Source organism: Triticum aestivum, chromosome 3B, assembly GCF_018294505.1.
Source record: "Triticum aestivum cultivar Chinese Spring chromosome 3B, IWGSC CS RefSeq v2.1, whole genome shotgun sequence".
In the NCBI taxonomy this organism is placed as follows: Eukaryota; Viridiplantae; Streptophyta; class Magnoliopsida; order Poales; family Poaceae; genus Triticum; species Triticum aestivum.
Genome location: NC_057801.1, coordinates 822,577,043 through 822,594,696, shown reverse-complemented (window position 1 = coordinate 822,594,696; position 17,654 = coordinate 822,577,043). Strand labels below are relative to the sequence as shown.

The 17,654-nt window shown below is 44.7% G+C and overlaps 1 protein-coding gene across 1 annotated transcript; it reads right to left on the bottom strand.

Annotated features, from left to right (window-relative positions):
- Nucleotides 1-13,374: 13,374 nt before the first annotated feature.
- On the bottom strand, nt 13,375-17,424 carry LOC123072673 (CBS domain-containing protein CBSCBSPB3). Its single transcript, XM_044496282.1, has 14 exons — nt 17,210-17,424; nt 16,951-17,119; nt 16,374-16,514; nt 15,724-15,883; nt 15,549-15,627; nt 15,354-15,467; nt 15,205-15,271; nt 14,999-15,104; nt 14,869-14,927; nt 14,438-14,541; nt 14,240-14,361; nt 14,049-14,131; nt 13,785-13,874; nt 13,375-13,588 (listed from the first exon to the last, which is right to left on the bottom strand). Exons 1-14 carry the CDS (start codon nt 17,374-17,376, stop codon nt 13,409-13,411), a joined length of 1,641 nt encoding a protein of 546 aa, XP_044352217.1. The 5' UTR covers nt 17,377-17,424; the 3' UTR covers nt 13,375-13,408.
- Nucleotides 17,425-17,654: the final 230 nt, after the last annotated feature.

The window sequence follows — 17,654 nt, the reverse complement described above, 5'->3', positions numbered from 1 at the left end:
GTGTGGCCGGCAAAGGCTTGTCCACAAAATGGGGGTCATACTATACCGCTGGTGTGCGGAAGGAGAAAAAGACCAGCTCGGAAAGCCAGGCGCGCGAGGTTCAAGAACTCAAGGCACAGGTGGCGCGGATTCCGGAGATTGTCCAAGAGCAAGTGGAACAACGACTCGGAGCGACGATCACCGCCATTGTGCCTACCTTGATCCAGGGGTTGAGTGCGTGGATTGCGGGCGGCCAACAGGGGCCGCCCCCGATTCCTAGCTTCACGGCCAGCAACTCGCAGAATGCGATGGCGGGGCCATTGGTGTCTCCGGCGGAGGCGGCATTGGTGTCTCCGACGCCGGCACGGGAGCTTAATGCACCCGGGTGTACGCCGGCCGGCACCTCTGCAGCAAGCGGCCCCTCCGTCAACTGCACGCCCGCCGTTGGCGGTGCCTCGACATTAGCCGAGCTCGACGCCATCATCACGGTAACTAATTAAGCCTCTCTCGGCCGAGGACTTCATCTCCTTGCCTTTGACTGGGCATCCCTGACGCCCTACATGTTTTCGCAGGGCGCCGCCGACGTTCCGTGCACTCTCCTGCACTTCGTGAACAACGAGTTGGTCGATGTCGCCAAGGGCCAAATCGTTCAACCGGGCAACCCCTTGTTCCACGGTACCCAGATGCCACCCAACTTGTTTAGGGTTCAACTGGTTCGGGTGCTGCCAGGCTGCGACGAGTTGTTACCTCCGATTCGACCCGTCGGGGCCGACGATGATGACGTGATGACCCTCAGCGCCTGCCTGAGCTGGCCCCTGCTTTGGCCGAAGAGCCAGATTCGTTTGGGGGCGGGGGACACCACCCCAAAGACAACACCGCCAGTCGTGCCGGCGCCAAGTCGGCCCCATGGCAAGACCGCCGCAACGGTGCCGGACATCCCTATGCCACTGGATCCAAACATGCATATGGCACAGGATCAGAACGACTACGACGACGATACATTTGGCAACGTCGATCAGTACTTTGCCGAACATGGGTACGATGGCGACTTCATGGGGGCTCCTTCTCAAGAACCCAACCCAACAAAAGACGTGCGCGATCTAGCTGGTACCGCGGAGAAGCCAAGTTGCAACAGGCGCCGTCTGCCGTTCAGCTCTCAGGAGACGCCTCCAGCTGCCGACTTCACCGAGCCTCAGATAGGCGAGGTGCGAAATATTATCAGCCCAAACACACTCAAGAAGGCGGTCTGTGAGCAGAACTCGGTCCCATTACAGGAGAAGAAGAAGGCACGCAAAAGAAAGACTAACAAGGGTGCGAGCCAGCCGGCACCGAGTACGATCCGTGCTCAGGACGGGCCACCTTCACCTGAGGATATCTCGAGGAGGGTGCATGTGGCGGGTAGGGCGATGCTACCGACAAATATGCTCAATGCTGCAACCGGTGCTATGCGGAGTCTGCATGACAGTGTTCTTTCTTTGGAGAAGCGGCGTCTCAGAGAGAAGGATGTGGCATACCCGGTTTTCGCGGCCAAGGTGCCAGAGGGCAAGGGCTTTGTGGATAACTCCATCGGGCGTACGATCGTCCTGCGGTTTGATGACATCCACGCTATGATGAACCTTCATCCGCTGCACTACACCTTCGTTCGGCTATTTTCGCTGAGTATGGAGATGCGGATCATTCGCGACAAGACCCCGGACATCGTGATAGTCGACCCCTTCTACATGCGTGCCAAGATCTTGGGCAGCGCTGGGGACCGGCAAGTCGCGAGTTCTTACCTCGAAGGCGTCATTCTAGCAAACCAAGATAAGGATAACTTCCTCGTGCCTTACTTTCCCGAGTAAGTCCTCCCCTCAACCGGCCCGTAACATATGAATTCTTAGATTTCGATCGTTTTTCTTTTAACATTCCGTGTTTTCTGCAGTGACACACATTGCACGCTCATCCTCCTAAGCCCCAAATATTCCATGGCCACGTATTTCGACCCGGACCGTCAGTCGAACGTAGACTACACAAATGTCAAGAAGGTTCTTGATGATGTTCTCCCCGGCTACGCCAAATCTGGAGGCACCTTCAGCAGGCCTATTCGTAAGTACGGCAAGCACGTGTTCTCCCACAATACGACGTTCTGCTGCGTCAAGCAGCCGCCTGGCGGTCAGAAGGGTGCCTACTACGCCATCCATCACATGCGGGCGATCGTACGGGACCATCATCAACTTCTGCTACCGAGTAAACTCAAAGATTGGGCAAAGAGCGTGTCGGCAATCCAGGACGCGGACCTCCGACAAGAATTCTTTCGCATCCAGTCGGAGTTTGCGGAAATCATCCATCAAGATGTCCTTCGTACCTCGGGGCAGTTCTACCTCAGAAATCAACCGTCCAACAGTGACATCGACACAATGCTACAAATGCAGGCTGACAACGCCCGTTCTTTCATGACTCCCACGATAGACGGCGGCTTCATCCACGCTCCGGTCCCTTGAGTCGAGTCGAAAGCAGTGATGCTGTGTCTAGTTCTGAAACATCGATTGGCTCATGTTGTAATTAAACTTTAATGAACTTGTAGTATGTCTCTTTGGTTTCGAGAGTCGTTCAACTTAGATGTAATCGATGCTATTAATGTCTTGCTTTTCTCTTCCGATCGTTCTGTTGCATACTTATATATTGCTTATGTATTGTCTGTGAATTGGTACTAACGTTTCGTTTGGCTAGTGCATAGCGATGCCGACGTATGTCGTGTACAAGGGTAAGGTTCCCGGAGTCTACGACGACTGGGAGGAGTGTCGGAGACAGGTTCACCGATTCAGCGGTAACAGTTACAAAGGGTACACCACTAGGGCCGAGGCCGAATCTAGATACGCCCGCTATCTAGCGGGAGAGGGGAGGGAGCGTTGGAGGAACCGGATGAAGACGAGTTTCATCGTGATGATGCTCATCGTGATGACCGCAGCTCTCTTCTATGTGATGGTAGTTTAGATGATCGATATCGACTTGTAATGTGAAGACAAACTCGCTACTCGCGGTCTCGAGACTTGTAATATAATGTTCTATCTTTGTTCGGTCTTTTCAATTCGGAGACTAATATGATGAATTGTATTCAGAGACTAATCTTCTATTGTATTCGATGAATCTGTTGTTGATGTGTGCTGTCTATATTTTGTCCAATTATACATTTTGTAACCTGTGCAAAAAACAGAAAATAAAAAATTAAAAAAAAAACTAATATTCATACTAATGGCGCATCACACCACAGTGCGCCATTAGTATGCCAAAGGATACTAATGGCGCATCATTAGACAGTGCGCCATTAGTATGCCGAAGTTACTAATGGCGCATCTTGCTGTTGTGCGCCATTAGTATGCCAAAGCACCTGGGTATACATGGCCCCCTGGGAGGCATACTAATGGCGCACTGTTGTATATACTAATGGCGCATCCTGTGGTGCGCCATTAGTATACCAGATACTAATGGCGCACCAGTGGTGCGCCATTAGTAAAATATACTAATGGCGTGGCACTAATGACGCACCACTAATGCGCCATTAATGGCCAAATTAGGTGCGCCATTAGTAGGCCTTTTCCTAGTAGTGCAAGGTGGTAGAGAATATTCGCCAAGGTGGAGTTTGTTAGAATTGTGTCGAATATTATTGTACAAGTTAGGTTACAGTTGGACTTGGAGTCGTACTGTGTGTAGATAGGGTAGGAGTTGTGTCCTAATAGGACACTTGTATCCTAAGCCTCTCATATATAGTGGGGGTAGACACACGATGTAACCTATGCCAACATAATAGCATAGGCACGCAGGGAGAGCCGGCGGCGTGTGCCGGCGCCCGGGCGGCCAGGGTGCGGTATTGTAGCGGTGTCATGAGGAGGAGCGCCCGTAGTCATGCCCCGGGGATGTAGCCATATCGGTGAACCTCGTTAACAAATTTTGGTGTCGTGCTTGTGTGATTGCTTGGTCCTCGGTAGGGAGCGCCTCGGATTTATTCTAACAGAGACGAAGGCCGCCGCATCGAGAGGAGGAAGGACGGCGGCGCGGAGGGATAGAGGAACGATCAGGGGCGATAGCGGTGAAACCTGGCAACCTGGGCAATTATCGTCGGAGTGGGAATAAGTGGGCCTTGATGGCCCGATTACTGAGAGGAAGAGGAGGTCATTCGGCGGAGCAGCGGCCCACGAGACGGCGCGCGACGCGAGCAGGGACGCCCGAATTTGATCTGCATCGTACGTTAGATGATTTGACGGCTGAGACAATGAAATCACTGTGGAGGCTTCTAGGTAGCCCCGTTATACTGTTTCTCAATGAGTATTTTGTCTGAATGAGCATTTCGTTGCATGACTGAATGAGTAAGTGGTGGTCACGGGTATTCAATTTCTCCGAGGTGGACAGTAAAAAGGTCAAATAAAAAAAACTGAGTATTTTACGCATGTCTTCTATACCTATTTATAGGCATCTCCAACGCCAACCCTCAAGCCATCCGCATCCGTCCGGACTCGGCAGCCCGGATCCCGGAAGCATCCATCATGGTCTTGTATCAGTCTGCGACGCAAAGAATTAATTTATCAAATCTACAACCTTTTTCAACAATGGTTGACCGTAGTCGGTCCGAACGGAGGTAGATACCCTTATTCAGGTATCAAATGAATATTTGTCCAAAGAATATTTGGGGATGTCGTCTGATGTTGGTAATTCAGAAAATGGTGCATTTAAATATTTGAAGGATAAAGAAGCTCGCCGTTAGGCCGAGGTACATTGATGTGTTAATTCGCTTTAACCCAGACGGTGTTCAATGAAGGGCTACCTTTGTATGCAGAGAACCAAAGGCACACGAGACATCATATGTGGGATCTACTGCGTAGGATTCGTCATAATGCTTCTGATCCATGACTAATAATAGGGGATTTCAACGAAACTATGTGGCAAAGTGAGCACTTTTCGAGAGCAACGAGATCAGAGAAGTACATGTCTGATTTCCGGGACATCTTGGCTGAATGTAATCTTCATGACCTTGCTTATAAAGGCACTCCATGGACGTACAACAACAAGCAAAGTGGACGGTATAATGTTAAAGCAATGCTAGACAGAGGGGTGGCCAGCCCGGATTGGAACAATATCTTTGGGAATGCAATGGTGGAACGCCTAGTATCATCTAGATCGGACCACGCCCATTTACTCCTACGGTTTGGTGCCAGGAAGGAATGGCGCCCTGTTAAGAAATACTTTAAGTACGAGTACATGTGGGAGCGGGCTAGTGAGCTGACAGACGTGATTATCAACACTTGGTCTGAGGGGGGCACTGGTAACTCCCTTACTGATATTTACTAAAAAGTTAAAGAATATGCATCAGGTGCTGGGTAAGTGGGCTGTGAGAGAGTTCAACTCAGTCCAGAACAAAATCAAGGCTCTGCGTGCTAGGCTGAAAGGATTACGAGGTTTGCACCAAAATGAGGATGTAGAGAAGAAAATTAAACAAACTAAGGCAGAGATGGATGGGTGGTTATTGAGGGAGGAAATGATGTGGAGGCAACGGTCCCACATCACCTGGTTGAGAGAAGGGGATAAGAACACGGGGTTCTTTCACCGCAAAGCTACTTGGCACAGGAAAAAGAACAAAATTTCAAAACTTCAGAAAGTGGACGGGAGCTGGGCTGAAAAGGAAGAGGAAATCCATGAGGAGATAAATAGCTTCTTTAAGGGTCTGTGCAAAAGAGATGAAGAGGTATACCCGAAGGATCTAATTGACTTGGTTCCCAGACAGCTAGATGAGGCATTGAATGAAAACTTAACCAAGACGATCACAGAAAAGGAGATTGCCGACACTCTCTTTCAAATACGGCCGCTCAAAGCACTGGGATCGGACGGGTTCCCGGACCGATTCTATTAGAGACACTGGTTGGTCCTGAAGGACGAGCTTGTTAAGGGCGTCAAAGGGTTCTTTGAAGACGGAATTATGCAGGTGGGGGTCAATGAGACGGTCATAGTTCTTATCCCAAAAGGGAATAACCCGTTGAGCATCAAGGACTACCTTCCCATCAGCCTCTGCAATGCGATATATAAAGTAATCTCCAAGGTCCTGGTGAATCGGCTAAGGCCTTGACTTGATGATCTTACCTCAGAAACACAAAGTGCATTCATTCATGGGAGAATGATAACTCACAATGCTATCATTGCTTTTGAGTGCTTCCACAAAATTCAGCATATCAGGAACCAAAGGGATAATTATTGTGCATATAAGCTGGACCTAGCAAAGGCCTACGACAGAGTGGACTGGACTTTTTTGGAAGGAGTGCTAATGAAACTTGGATTTTGTTAGAAATGGGTTAAGTGGGTGATGACCTGTGTTTGTTCTCTCTTAGATGTAATGGTGTGTTGCTGGATACCTTTGTCCCAAATAGAGGCCTACGTCCAGGTGACCCTTTAAGCCCTTATTTATTCTTGTTTGTTGCTGATGGCTTGTCCAACCTTCTTGCCAGAGAAGTACAAAATGGAAGCATCTCCCCAATAAAAATTGCCCGGGGCAGCCCAGGGATCTCCAATCTCCTCTTTGCGGATGATAGTCTCCTCTTCTTCAAAACAACTATTGAACAAACAACAAGAATTAAAGAGGTGTTGGATCTTTTCCAGAGATGCACTGGCCAACTTCTGAGTCATAGTAAGTGTTCCTTGTTGTTTAGCGAATCCTACGATGCAAGCGTGAGAGACAACATCATGAACACAATAGGAGTTGCCTCCTACTCCTTTGAGTGCAAGTACCTAGGCCTTCCCACCCTAGATGGAAGAATGAAAGATGAGAACTTCCGGCCTATCATGGAGAGGTTCAGTAAAAGATACAATGGATGGAACGAAAGGTTTATGTCTCAGGCGACAAAAGAAGTTCTTGTGAAGTCTGTACCACAGGGCCTCCCAACCTTCGTCATGGTGGTTTTCAAGTTAACCAGAACTTCTGTGAAAGCTATGAGAAACTTATCAGAGATTTATGGTGGGGAGACAAGGATAACCACTGAAAGGTTCATTGGATGGCATGGGACAACATACGACAAAACCAAAAAAGAAATGGTGGGATAGGCATTAGCGACATGAATTTATTCTATCAAGCACTTCTTGCAAGACAAGGATGGAGGTTATTAGTGCAAAATCCGGATAGCGTGTGTGCAAGGGTCCTAAAGTCTAAATACTGCCCGAGTGGTAACCTACTAGATACTATGTTTGCATCGGACGCCTCCCCTGCATGGCGTGGCATTGAATTTGGGCTAGAGCTTCTCAAGAAGGGCCTAATATGGCGTGTGGGGAACGGGAAAACATCCAAATTACAAGAGATCAATGGCTACCGCGTAATGAAGGTATAAGGATCTCCAGTTTTATTTGGAGGTCGCGTCTTAGATGGGTGAACCAACTGGTACACTCGGATACGAGACAGTGGAACACAGTCCTTATAAACCGAATATTCCATGCCTTTGACTCAAAGGAGATTTGCAAGATCCGGATTCCCTTGGGTGAGGTGGAGGACTGTGTGGCTTGGCACTATGAAAAAACAGGGTTTTCACGGTCAGAAGAGCATACAAGTTAGCGGTCTCCCTCAAAAGAAATGGTAGAGAGATGCCATCGAGCTCGAGAAGTGATCCAGGCGACAGGAGCATATGGGATGTAATCTAGAAAGCAAGCATTCCAGAGAAAATGAAAAAAAAATCGGGTGGCGAAACATAACACCTTGAGAAGGACAATTGTAAAGGAGGATGTATGTGATATCTGCAGGACAGAGAGCGAGAATGAATAATGTTGTCATCTCGTGTACTAGAAATAAAGCCCCTAGGTAACGCCCTGAGAGCACTTTGGGAGCTACCGAAAGAATCAGCTTTTAGATGGACTGGTGAGGATTGGCTGCAGATGCTTCTAATTACACTAACAGCGCCGGTAAGGAACATAATTATTATGATCGTATGGAAAAGCTGGCAGCTTAGGAATAATGTCATACATGGAGATGGGAAGGAGACAGTGGCGGGAGCGGTGCGCCAGTTGACAAGATTGGCAGAAGATCTCTCTCTAGCATCGCAAAATATGGATCACTCTGACGACAAGGATTTTTGTCCCTCTTCGTCGACAGATGCGAATGTGGCATTTCTACCTGAATCACGGAGTTCATGGGGTGGCACCGTAGCGCGCGATTTCCAAGGTTTTGTCTTCTTTTCTGTCGGACAGCAGCTGGGCAAATGTTCGTCCGCGGAAGAAGCTGAAGCAGCTGCGGTGCTGTTGGGATTGTCGGAGCTCTCAAACATTTTCTCTGGCCCCATAATTGTGGAAATTGATTGCTCCAGTGTGGGACGTGAGGTGCAAAGGGATGGGTTTTGCAGACTGCCTTGGTTTGCTGTGATGATGGATATCAAGGCGAGGATGGCTGCGTTCTCAAAGGAGTCAATTACACCACTAGTGTCACAACTTGGCGTGAAAAGTCAGTTTAGTGCTTAAACTTGCGGCATACATTGAACTGGTGGCACAACTTGGCTTTGACGTGCATATACGGTGCAAATCACGTTTCTATACGAACACAATGCTGATTAGGCGCGCCTACGTGGCACGGGCCCGCTATCAGGGACAGGGTGACGAGGAGAACGTGTGCCTGCTTATCTTGCAAAAAAAAAAACTCAGAATTTTTTCTCATTTTTCTCATAGATGGAGCTGTGTGGGGTCCATCTGTCAGCAACCCACAGCATTTGCAAAAATTGACGCCAATGGGATTCAATCCCGTGACCTGCAGGGGCAAATGCCACACCAGTACACCCGTCAATGTTCCTTATGATAAAATTGATACATAACATATATAAACTTTCTATCTTAAGAGGAACGGAGTCACAGCAGCCCATTTTGCACTGCTATTTAAAAACACTTTATAGATACATGATTATTGTAACAATGTGCTATAAATAAAATAAATTTTAAAATAACAATGAACACTTTTATATACTACATAAAATATTTTTAATTATATAGATAAGTTTTAAATAATACTTCAATATTTTTATAACATAGTATTATTCTATATTATCATTATTTATCACATAAGAATATAATTAACATATATTTTATAAATTCCTACAAAAAGTAACATGGCTGGGTGGTGCGGTGGCCACTCACACCTGATGCCCAGATATTGCTGCTTCGAATCCCAGCCAACTATTTTTACACTATACATGTAAAAAAAATTACACTATACAGATATATGTTTTTAAAGCATGAAAACTTCTATATATTGCATGAATAGTTTGGTAAAACTGTGTATATTTAAAATTTATTTAAGAATTTATGAAAATATATAGAAAACTAAAAAGTTTCTTAAAGCATGAACACTTTTATATACTTACATGATTTTTTAAAACTGTGAACATTTTTAAACTTATAAAAGCATTTACTAAAATATAGTATAAAAATAAACACTTTTTTAAAGCATGAATAATTTTGTATATTACATTAATATTTATTTAAAACTGAGACAAAAATTAAACTTATTTAAGCATTTATTGAGTATATTTTAATATGCAAATTATTACATGAACAGTTCTTTATTTATAATTTAATTATTTGAATAATGTTAAATTAATAAATGATTATTTTATAGTTTAATTTAATTTGTTAATATGTATATTATTTATAACGCATAATTATAATTTACAAATATCCTATAAATTCGTAAAAGAACAGTGTAAAATGGGTTGCATGGACTGTACTCCCCATAATATTCGAAGAACATATAGGGGCAGCATCCAGTTGTTACATAAATTTGTCCTCGCTCAGGCGGTTAGTCGCGCGCAGCTGTGAGCTACAGGACAGTGGTTTGAATCCTTGCAGGTGTCATTTTTTCAATTATTTTTGAGACGCTGACAAGTGGACTCTTGCGGCCGTGGCAAGAGCTTTTTCGCGAGGAAAAATTTCCGAGGTTTTTTTTTGCGCAAAATAGCAGGCCATACGTCCTCTCTGCCTCGCTGACAGCAGGCCCATGCCACATTGGCGTGCCTAATCAACACCCTCTTGGTATAGAAACGTAATTTGTACCGTATATGCACGCCAAAGCCAAGTTGTGGCACCGGTTTAATGTATGCCACAAGTTTTAGCACTAAACTAACTTTCGCGCCAAGTCGTGGCACCAATGGTGTAATTGACTCTTCTCAAAGGTCAAGTCTGTGTTGTCAAGCGGGGCCAGAACAAGCTGGGTCACGAATTAGCTGCGCTGGCGAGGAAGAATGGCGAGCATAAGAAGATGGCTGATGTTATTTTGTTTTTTTAGGAAAGGATGATGCACCCCAGGCCTCCGCATCTCGATGATGCATGCGGCCACTTTATTAATTATTCACAAAAGACCTTACAAGGAAGTACATCAGTAAGCCTGAACTGAAGCCACCCTCTAGGAAACACCAGTCGCAACTCCTATCCCCTTGATGTAGTGGTACCGGATGTCCGAGCCTAATATCAAACAGACATCGCACCAAATCCCAACATCTAGTGCCGGATGCCCCAACCTGGCCACATACCTGGACTAGGTCACACACCGGTCCGGCGCACTCCCCGAGTCTGCCGCCGCCGTCTTTCACCGATCCATCTCCAGAGCGGGTACAGACGCACTGACCTTGCCAGGCCATGTCGATGCCAGACAAATTATGCTCTCTGGGCATACCAACACCAACGCATAATCTGTATGCTTTGGTTCTAAAAAAATTGAAGGATAGCGTGTGGAACCAGATGGAAGGAAAAACTTCTCTCCGTTGGAGGACTGGACATTCTGATAAAGTCTTTGGCTCAGGCAATTCATGTTTACTCAATGTCCTGCTTTAAACTTCCAAGGGGGTCTAAGTCAACATATTAATTCGTTAATTTAGAAGTTTTGTTGTGGGAGCAAGAATGGAGAGTGCAAACTAGCTAGGTATCTTGGGGTGTTATGACAAAACCAAAAAAAAAGAGGAGGCCTGGGGTTAAGAGATATTGAGATGTTTAACCTTGCATTATTGGCTTAGCAGGTTTGGCGTATTCTTCAGGATCCCAACCCCCTCAGTGGACATTTTCTTAAAGCTAGGTATTTTTTTAATACTGATCCGTTTCAAGCGGAATTGCGTAATGCACCATCATACTGATCAATTCCGAGCGGAAATAGATAAACATATTCATGTCTTCTATATGCATTTGGATAAACCTCTTATTCTGGGCTTCGGTTCTATACAACAAACCCATTTTTTTCATTTCTTTTGTATGCACATATCCCATTTTAAATATATTTTCATATGCCATACAGCAATTACAGTTCTTGGCCAAACAATGTCTTCTAGATGCACGTAGATCTTCATGAAATAAAATACATGGGCCATGATGCAGGCGAAAAAAGAAACTACACATCGGTCATAATACCTTTTAGAAGCACCGGGTACATTATATAATCGGATATACAAGCATCCATACCACTGTAAGTGACCAATCTAGAGGGTGGACAGTAGCCCACCCTGGGATTTTTAAATACCTTTATATCATTAAAAAAATATTAATCCTATTCGCCACTCAATGCGCCGTAATGTCGACGTTTGCAGCGATCGAGCGATCTAGCTTGGCCGACCTATTAAAGCGTTCAACCGATCCCAGTTGTGGGAACCTTCTAGGAGGTTCTTGACCCGATTTGGGAACCATCTAGAATGTTCCTAAACATTATTTATTTTTTGGTTGCTTATTTACATGTTTTTTTCGTGTTAAGACGCATTGAGTGGCGAATAGGATTAAAAAATACAAAATGTCAAAAAATGTTCAGCACATTCGAAAATTGTTCATTTTTTCAAAAAAATACGAATTTCCAAAATTATTCTTGTTTTCAAAACAATGTTCACAATTTCAAAATGTGTTCAAAAATTTCAAGAAATGCTTGTATTTTCAAAAACAATTATTATTTCTAAATTTTTTTCACAATTATCAAAAAAAGTTCAAAAAACTAGATTTTTTTGAAATTATGAAAGTTGTCCGCTTTTTTAAAAAATGGATCGAAGTTTCAAATATTTTTCGCTTCTCTAAAAGAGTTCACATTTTCATACAATGTTTGCCTTTCAAAATATCACTTTCAAAGAACTTCTTTTCAAAAAATAGAGTAAAAAAAGAATGCTGCAGTTCCGAGCCGGTAGAGTACAAAACTGCTACAGTACCATGCTGATACAGTAAAAAAGATGCTCAGGGCATATGGCTAGATGGGCCGGCCTAGTTGGGAGCTGCCTCTGGGTTGGGGTCACTGTTTGCCCAGCAAGCGCCAAATCGGAGCTCCCACAAAACCCCTAAAAAAAGAACTGCGTAAAAATTGAAAAATAAATAAAATATATGAAAATTTTCATTTGTTGGCCCACCCTGGCCAATTGGGCACGATCCTCCATTGAGGTCTATTGGCACGAAAAATAGCATCTCATTATTTCTTTACTTCTAAATGACCCAGCTGGTGATAATTGTGTGTGTCACTCGTCATATCAAGCCATCCAATCTGTATTTAACGAATGCGAGGAAAATTGTGTTATAGCAAAAACACCTTTCCACTCTGCTCCATATCTGTATATCTACTAATATGTACTAATCTCTTCTCTATCTCTAGTTAATATTTAAATAAAAATAATTAGCGTTCTTTTTCCTGTCAGGCAAAACTTTTCGTCAACCGGCCTCCCCTCCCGTCACATCCCTTCATAGTTTTTTTATTCGGTCATTTTTTTCCATCACATCATATTTGACCGCACCTTCCCAGTACGCCGATCAATCACATTAATTAAGGTGGAACTGAGTCGGCACATACCTAGAAACTCCTTAGCCATAATGACCAGACCAATCCCTCCCCACATCATCAAAACAAATAGGAGGGATAAACATTGCGTGACCCTAACATATTTTTGGTGATATTTTCACAATAAGACACATGTTTTTGGTGATATATACCAAAACTAGGATGAATATCTAGTTTGTGTACATGCATCAGCCTACTTTTTATCCGTTGCAACAAACAGTCACTGTGCTATTAGAAGAAGAAAATTAAAATAAATCTTTTTTGACAACAGAAAAAGGATGTTTGATCCATCCTAATAGGCTTTAGAGACAATCAGTCAATTAGCCATAACAACCAACAATTGTTTTTTTTATATAGAGAGTGAAGTACTGATTAGTGTTCCAGCACAAAAAGAACCACTAAATAATGTTATTGTTAGTTCATCAGGATGAACCACCCTGTTGTCAGAAATCGACACTAAACAAGAAGAAGAATAAGCACTCTCTAAAGACAGTTTAGAATGAATGCAAACCCTGGGAAAAAATTCACTGTAGAGGCTTGGCAAGAGCCTTATCGCCGCCATGATTTGTGTGATCCTACTCGTGCGTCGTACATCCAGACAGTGTTGAAATATTCTCTTTGTGTCTGATGTATCATGTATGTATATTGAAGTCATTGCCGAGAGCATTTCAAGTAGACAATTACCCCGACGCCGGCAAAAGCAGCTGCGCCGGCCACTCTACCTAGCCGGAGGGACGAGCAGCCTCTCCTTGTTATCGAAGTATCTAAAGATGACGTCGGTGTGGACTCTGCGCCGGTCTCTGGCCCATCGTCCATGTGCAGCCTCAGAACCTGAAACAGCAAAACGAAATGCCAAAAAAGACTGAACCTCAAAGTAAATTACTGAACCTAAGTTGCAATAACAAGAAGAAGAACGAAGAAACTAAAACTGATCGGTTGCGCTTTGGTTGCGGCATAACTAGGGAGGATGCAGACGGCACGCGAAGCAATCAAGTTGCTGACCTAGAAAAAGAAGAGAAAAACTGACCTTCCATCCAGCTGATCTGGCATGCTCAATCGCTGCAACGAGATCACCATCGGTAGCCAGAAGAACTCTGTCACCTTCATCATCATCATACTGTTCGAAACAATTGTAAGTGCAATGTGAAAAGATCAAAAGATACAGAGGGCCAAAAGTCCTACTTTTAAAAAATCCCATCTACAAGCTTTTGCTTGCCCTAATTGCTCACTTGGAGAAAAAGGAACACAGTACTGCATAAGCAAAGCTCAATGTTAAAGCCCAACCTCTTACCAGAAGATTTACATTTGCCTTCTTGTTTTCTGTTCCTAATCTGTATGCAATAGCAGACACAAGCTCATCTAAGCTTTCTGAAACTGCAGAAAGAAGGAGTGTTATCAGATAGACATTAAGGCAGACAAACACAAATTCATACTACACTACTACTTTCACAATGAGGAAAGTAAGATAAGAAATGACCCAACCGCAACTGAATCTGTGCATTCGCCCTTTTCTGTCTTCAATTTTGAAAGAGAATGCATTGCCAACATGAGGGGGTGTTTGCTTCCCTTCAGCACTATCTGAGGCTGCCGTACGAGATTCGTCACTGCACTATATAACAAAAGACTGATCAAGCCATCTTCAGGAATGTAAGAGTAAGTGCAAGTCGAACAAGAACAAACCTATGCCAGTCATTCTCCTCTGAAGCATGCAAGGCAAGTGCTGAATCCCAGAACTTCTGAACCATGGTATTTGCCACATCGTTTGGTCCAGAGGCTCCCTCGACCTAATGAGAACACAAAAAAAGTTAGGATTATATGGTGATGAGAAATAAAGATAACGTATTTGTACGGTGTTTGCCAAAAAAACGTATTGTATGGTATAGTTTTATGAAAACAATCATAGCTAACAGAATATTTTATTCAACTAATGTAAAATATCGCAACTGAGTCAATTTGATGCAACAAAAATAGAAATCATATGCCAGGGACTTCCCTTCAGAATGAAAGCTTCACCTTCCAAGAAAGTACTGTTCTTTTTTCTTTAATCTGAAGAAATAATGAAATGTCCAGCAACATCCCTTGGTAGTGAAAACATAATAATTCATTCTTACCATGGAGATGGCTGTGTGGGTTAACTGTAGAGTGTCCAAACAGGCGACAATCTGCCCTCCTGTTCAAAGATTTAACTTAGATACGTACATAGAAAGGAACTTTTCTTTGATGTTAGAATTCAGTACTTACTTTTGTCTGCAACAAGAATATGATGATATTTTCTATCTTGCATTGATTGTAGAACCTCGAGGATTGATGTGTCCAGTGTAGCACAGCCAGGACTTGCCGTCATGACCTTCGGAGAGATAACAACATATTTGGTTAACTAGTGAAAAAAAAGGACCCAAACCCTGATCACTTGAAATGTGAATGCATGCTCCAGTTTTTTACCATACCTTTTCTATGAGTGTCGCCTCTGGGGACAGACTTTGTGCCACTACTCGCAAAACCAAATCCTTGGAACTGAAGAATATCAGTGGTATCACTTAAATAAATAATGGAGGTGGGAAAATTCAAAATATACGCAACTTTTCAGAGAACATACGTGATAATTCCTTGTAAGATGTTCCCTGTCATGACAACCACCGAGTTAACTCGGTGCTCTCTCATCTTTTTGGCAGCTACAGTTACTAGATCTGAAGGACATACCGCTGGAACACTACAAAGGATAAGTGAGGAGAATATTCAGTCGTAACAAAAAAAAAACATTGTACATTTTCCTGGCAGCTGGAATTCTAACCTGCTGTTTTCAGTAATGATAGTTGACAAGGAAGGCTTGAACATCTGGTCTCGAAGATTTTCTATGAATGCGTGCAAACCTGAAGTAAGGACCGAAAATGTAACATCAGCTAGTTACTCAAAGAGGCATGAGCGGAATGCATCATGGGTGGTCTTGAGAATCTGAAAAAAGCTACCTGCAAATTCATTTCCCCACTGCTGTTCGACCCCTTCCATAGCTGCTGCTATAGCACTGCCTTGTTCGGCTGCCTTCTCCATTCTTGAAATTGCATCGCAGAGGAACTTGGTAATGTCCAACATGGCAATGACCTCACCATTTTGTACTACAGGAAGATCCTAAATTTGCCTGTATACAAAAGCTGTATGACTAAATGGCGACCATGGAAACAAGAACCATGGAAACAAGATACAATATATCCATTAGAATGACAAAAGGATGTCAACGTAAAAATGTGCAGGGAATTTCATGAGAGAACATTTTTCTGAACTTTGAATTACACTATTGGTCTTGCAGTTCTTGTCTTTGGCTATTAGCCAAGAGGTAATACAATTACTCATCATGATCGACACTCGGTTCAAATCGACCCACATTATATGGTGGAGTGTTGACATATTGTAGCTTTGCGGTTGCCCGCAGAATACGATTCTATGATTATGGGAGTAACATTGACTCATCAGGCTGTCCACTTAATGTGTACATGCTAACATGCTCTGGTTCTCCCTCATCATGCATAGGATGATACTGAGCCGGCACTATTAGAAATGGCCAATCGATCACTGGACAAAACTAATTTAACAAATGACCTGTAATCTGAAGAAAAATAACAAGCAGACCTTGGACCATCTTCTGGAGTGCCTCGGTGGCCGACGAGTTGGATGTGACATAAATTGGATTCCGCGTCATCACCCTAGCCATATTTGTTTCGTCGGGCCTGAGACCCTCAGCTATCACCCGGCCTGATATGTCCTACAGAAAAACACACAGATCGTCCATAGAACACACAATTCGTCAATTGAAAACCTGATGCTCATCACTAATCCCATACAATTTTCTCGAGAAAATACCAAAATTAATCCTATTACTCCCACCGATCCATACTAATTGTCACTGATTTAGTACAACTTCCCTGTTTGTCAAAAATATTAAGGCATGACTGTCTCATTTTCCCTGAAAATAGGAACACTTTAATCTGTGCTAGGAGTACAGAATTGCGGACTATGTTTTCAACGTTTGCAGATCATCTCAGCAGAAAGGTCGGAATTGACATTTCAGGCTCATCCAGCAGAACGAATCGCATTGTTACTTTTTTTCCCTGAAGTTTAAAGTCGATATTCTGTCTTTTTCAGTATATACTGTCAGTTTTTCAACGACTCGGACTCCTCCTGATGAGTTTCTCACTTACCTCGGCCGTGACGATGCCGGAGAGCACCCCTTTGTCGTCGGTGAGCAGCGCGGCGTCGGCGCGCCTGGCGGCCATCCTCATGCACGCCTCGGACACCGCGGTGGCCTCCGGGAGCGTCAGGGCCTTGGTCAGCCGGAGCTGCTTCACCGTCCTCTCCTCCAACGACGACCTACGCACCATTCATACACACCGCATACATAAATCGTCCGAATCAAAAGCAAGCGGTAGGGAACGAACAGACGATCGGCGGAGAGCGTACGTTGGCGGCGCCTGGGCGGGCGGGGCGGGCGACTTTGGCTTGGAGGAGGCGGTGGCGGGCTTCCCATTGGTCGCGCCGGCCTTCCCGTTAGCGGCGGCGGGGGCGGGGGGCTTGCTGCGGAGGAAGGCGGCCTGGTGGCGGCGAGGCTGCGGCGCGGCCATCGGCATCCGGCGGCGGCGGCGGCGGCGGCGATCGCGGTGCGGGACTGGTTTGAAATGGAGTTGAAGGCAAGCGAGACAGAGTCAGAGGAGAACAGAGCACGACTGGGAAAACAGAGTCGTGGCACGCCGTTGGTCAGCGTGGGCCCCATTGCGTGTCACTGGTCGGTGGGGTCGAGCAGCTGTGTGTCCACCTGCCAGTGATTCATCGCGCAGAGTTGTCAGGAGGCGCGCGGGGGTCGTTGGGTTCGTCCGTCCGTCCGTCCGGATACTCTGCGGGTGGAGTG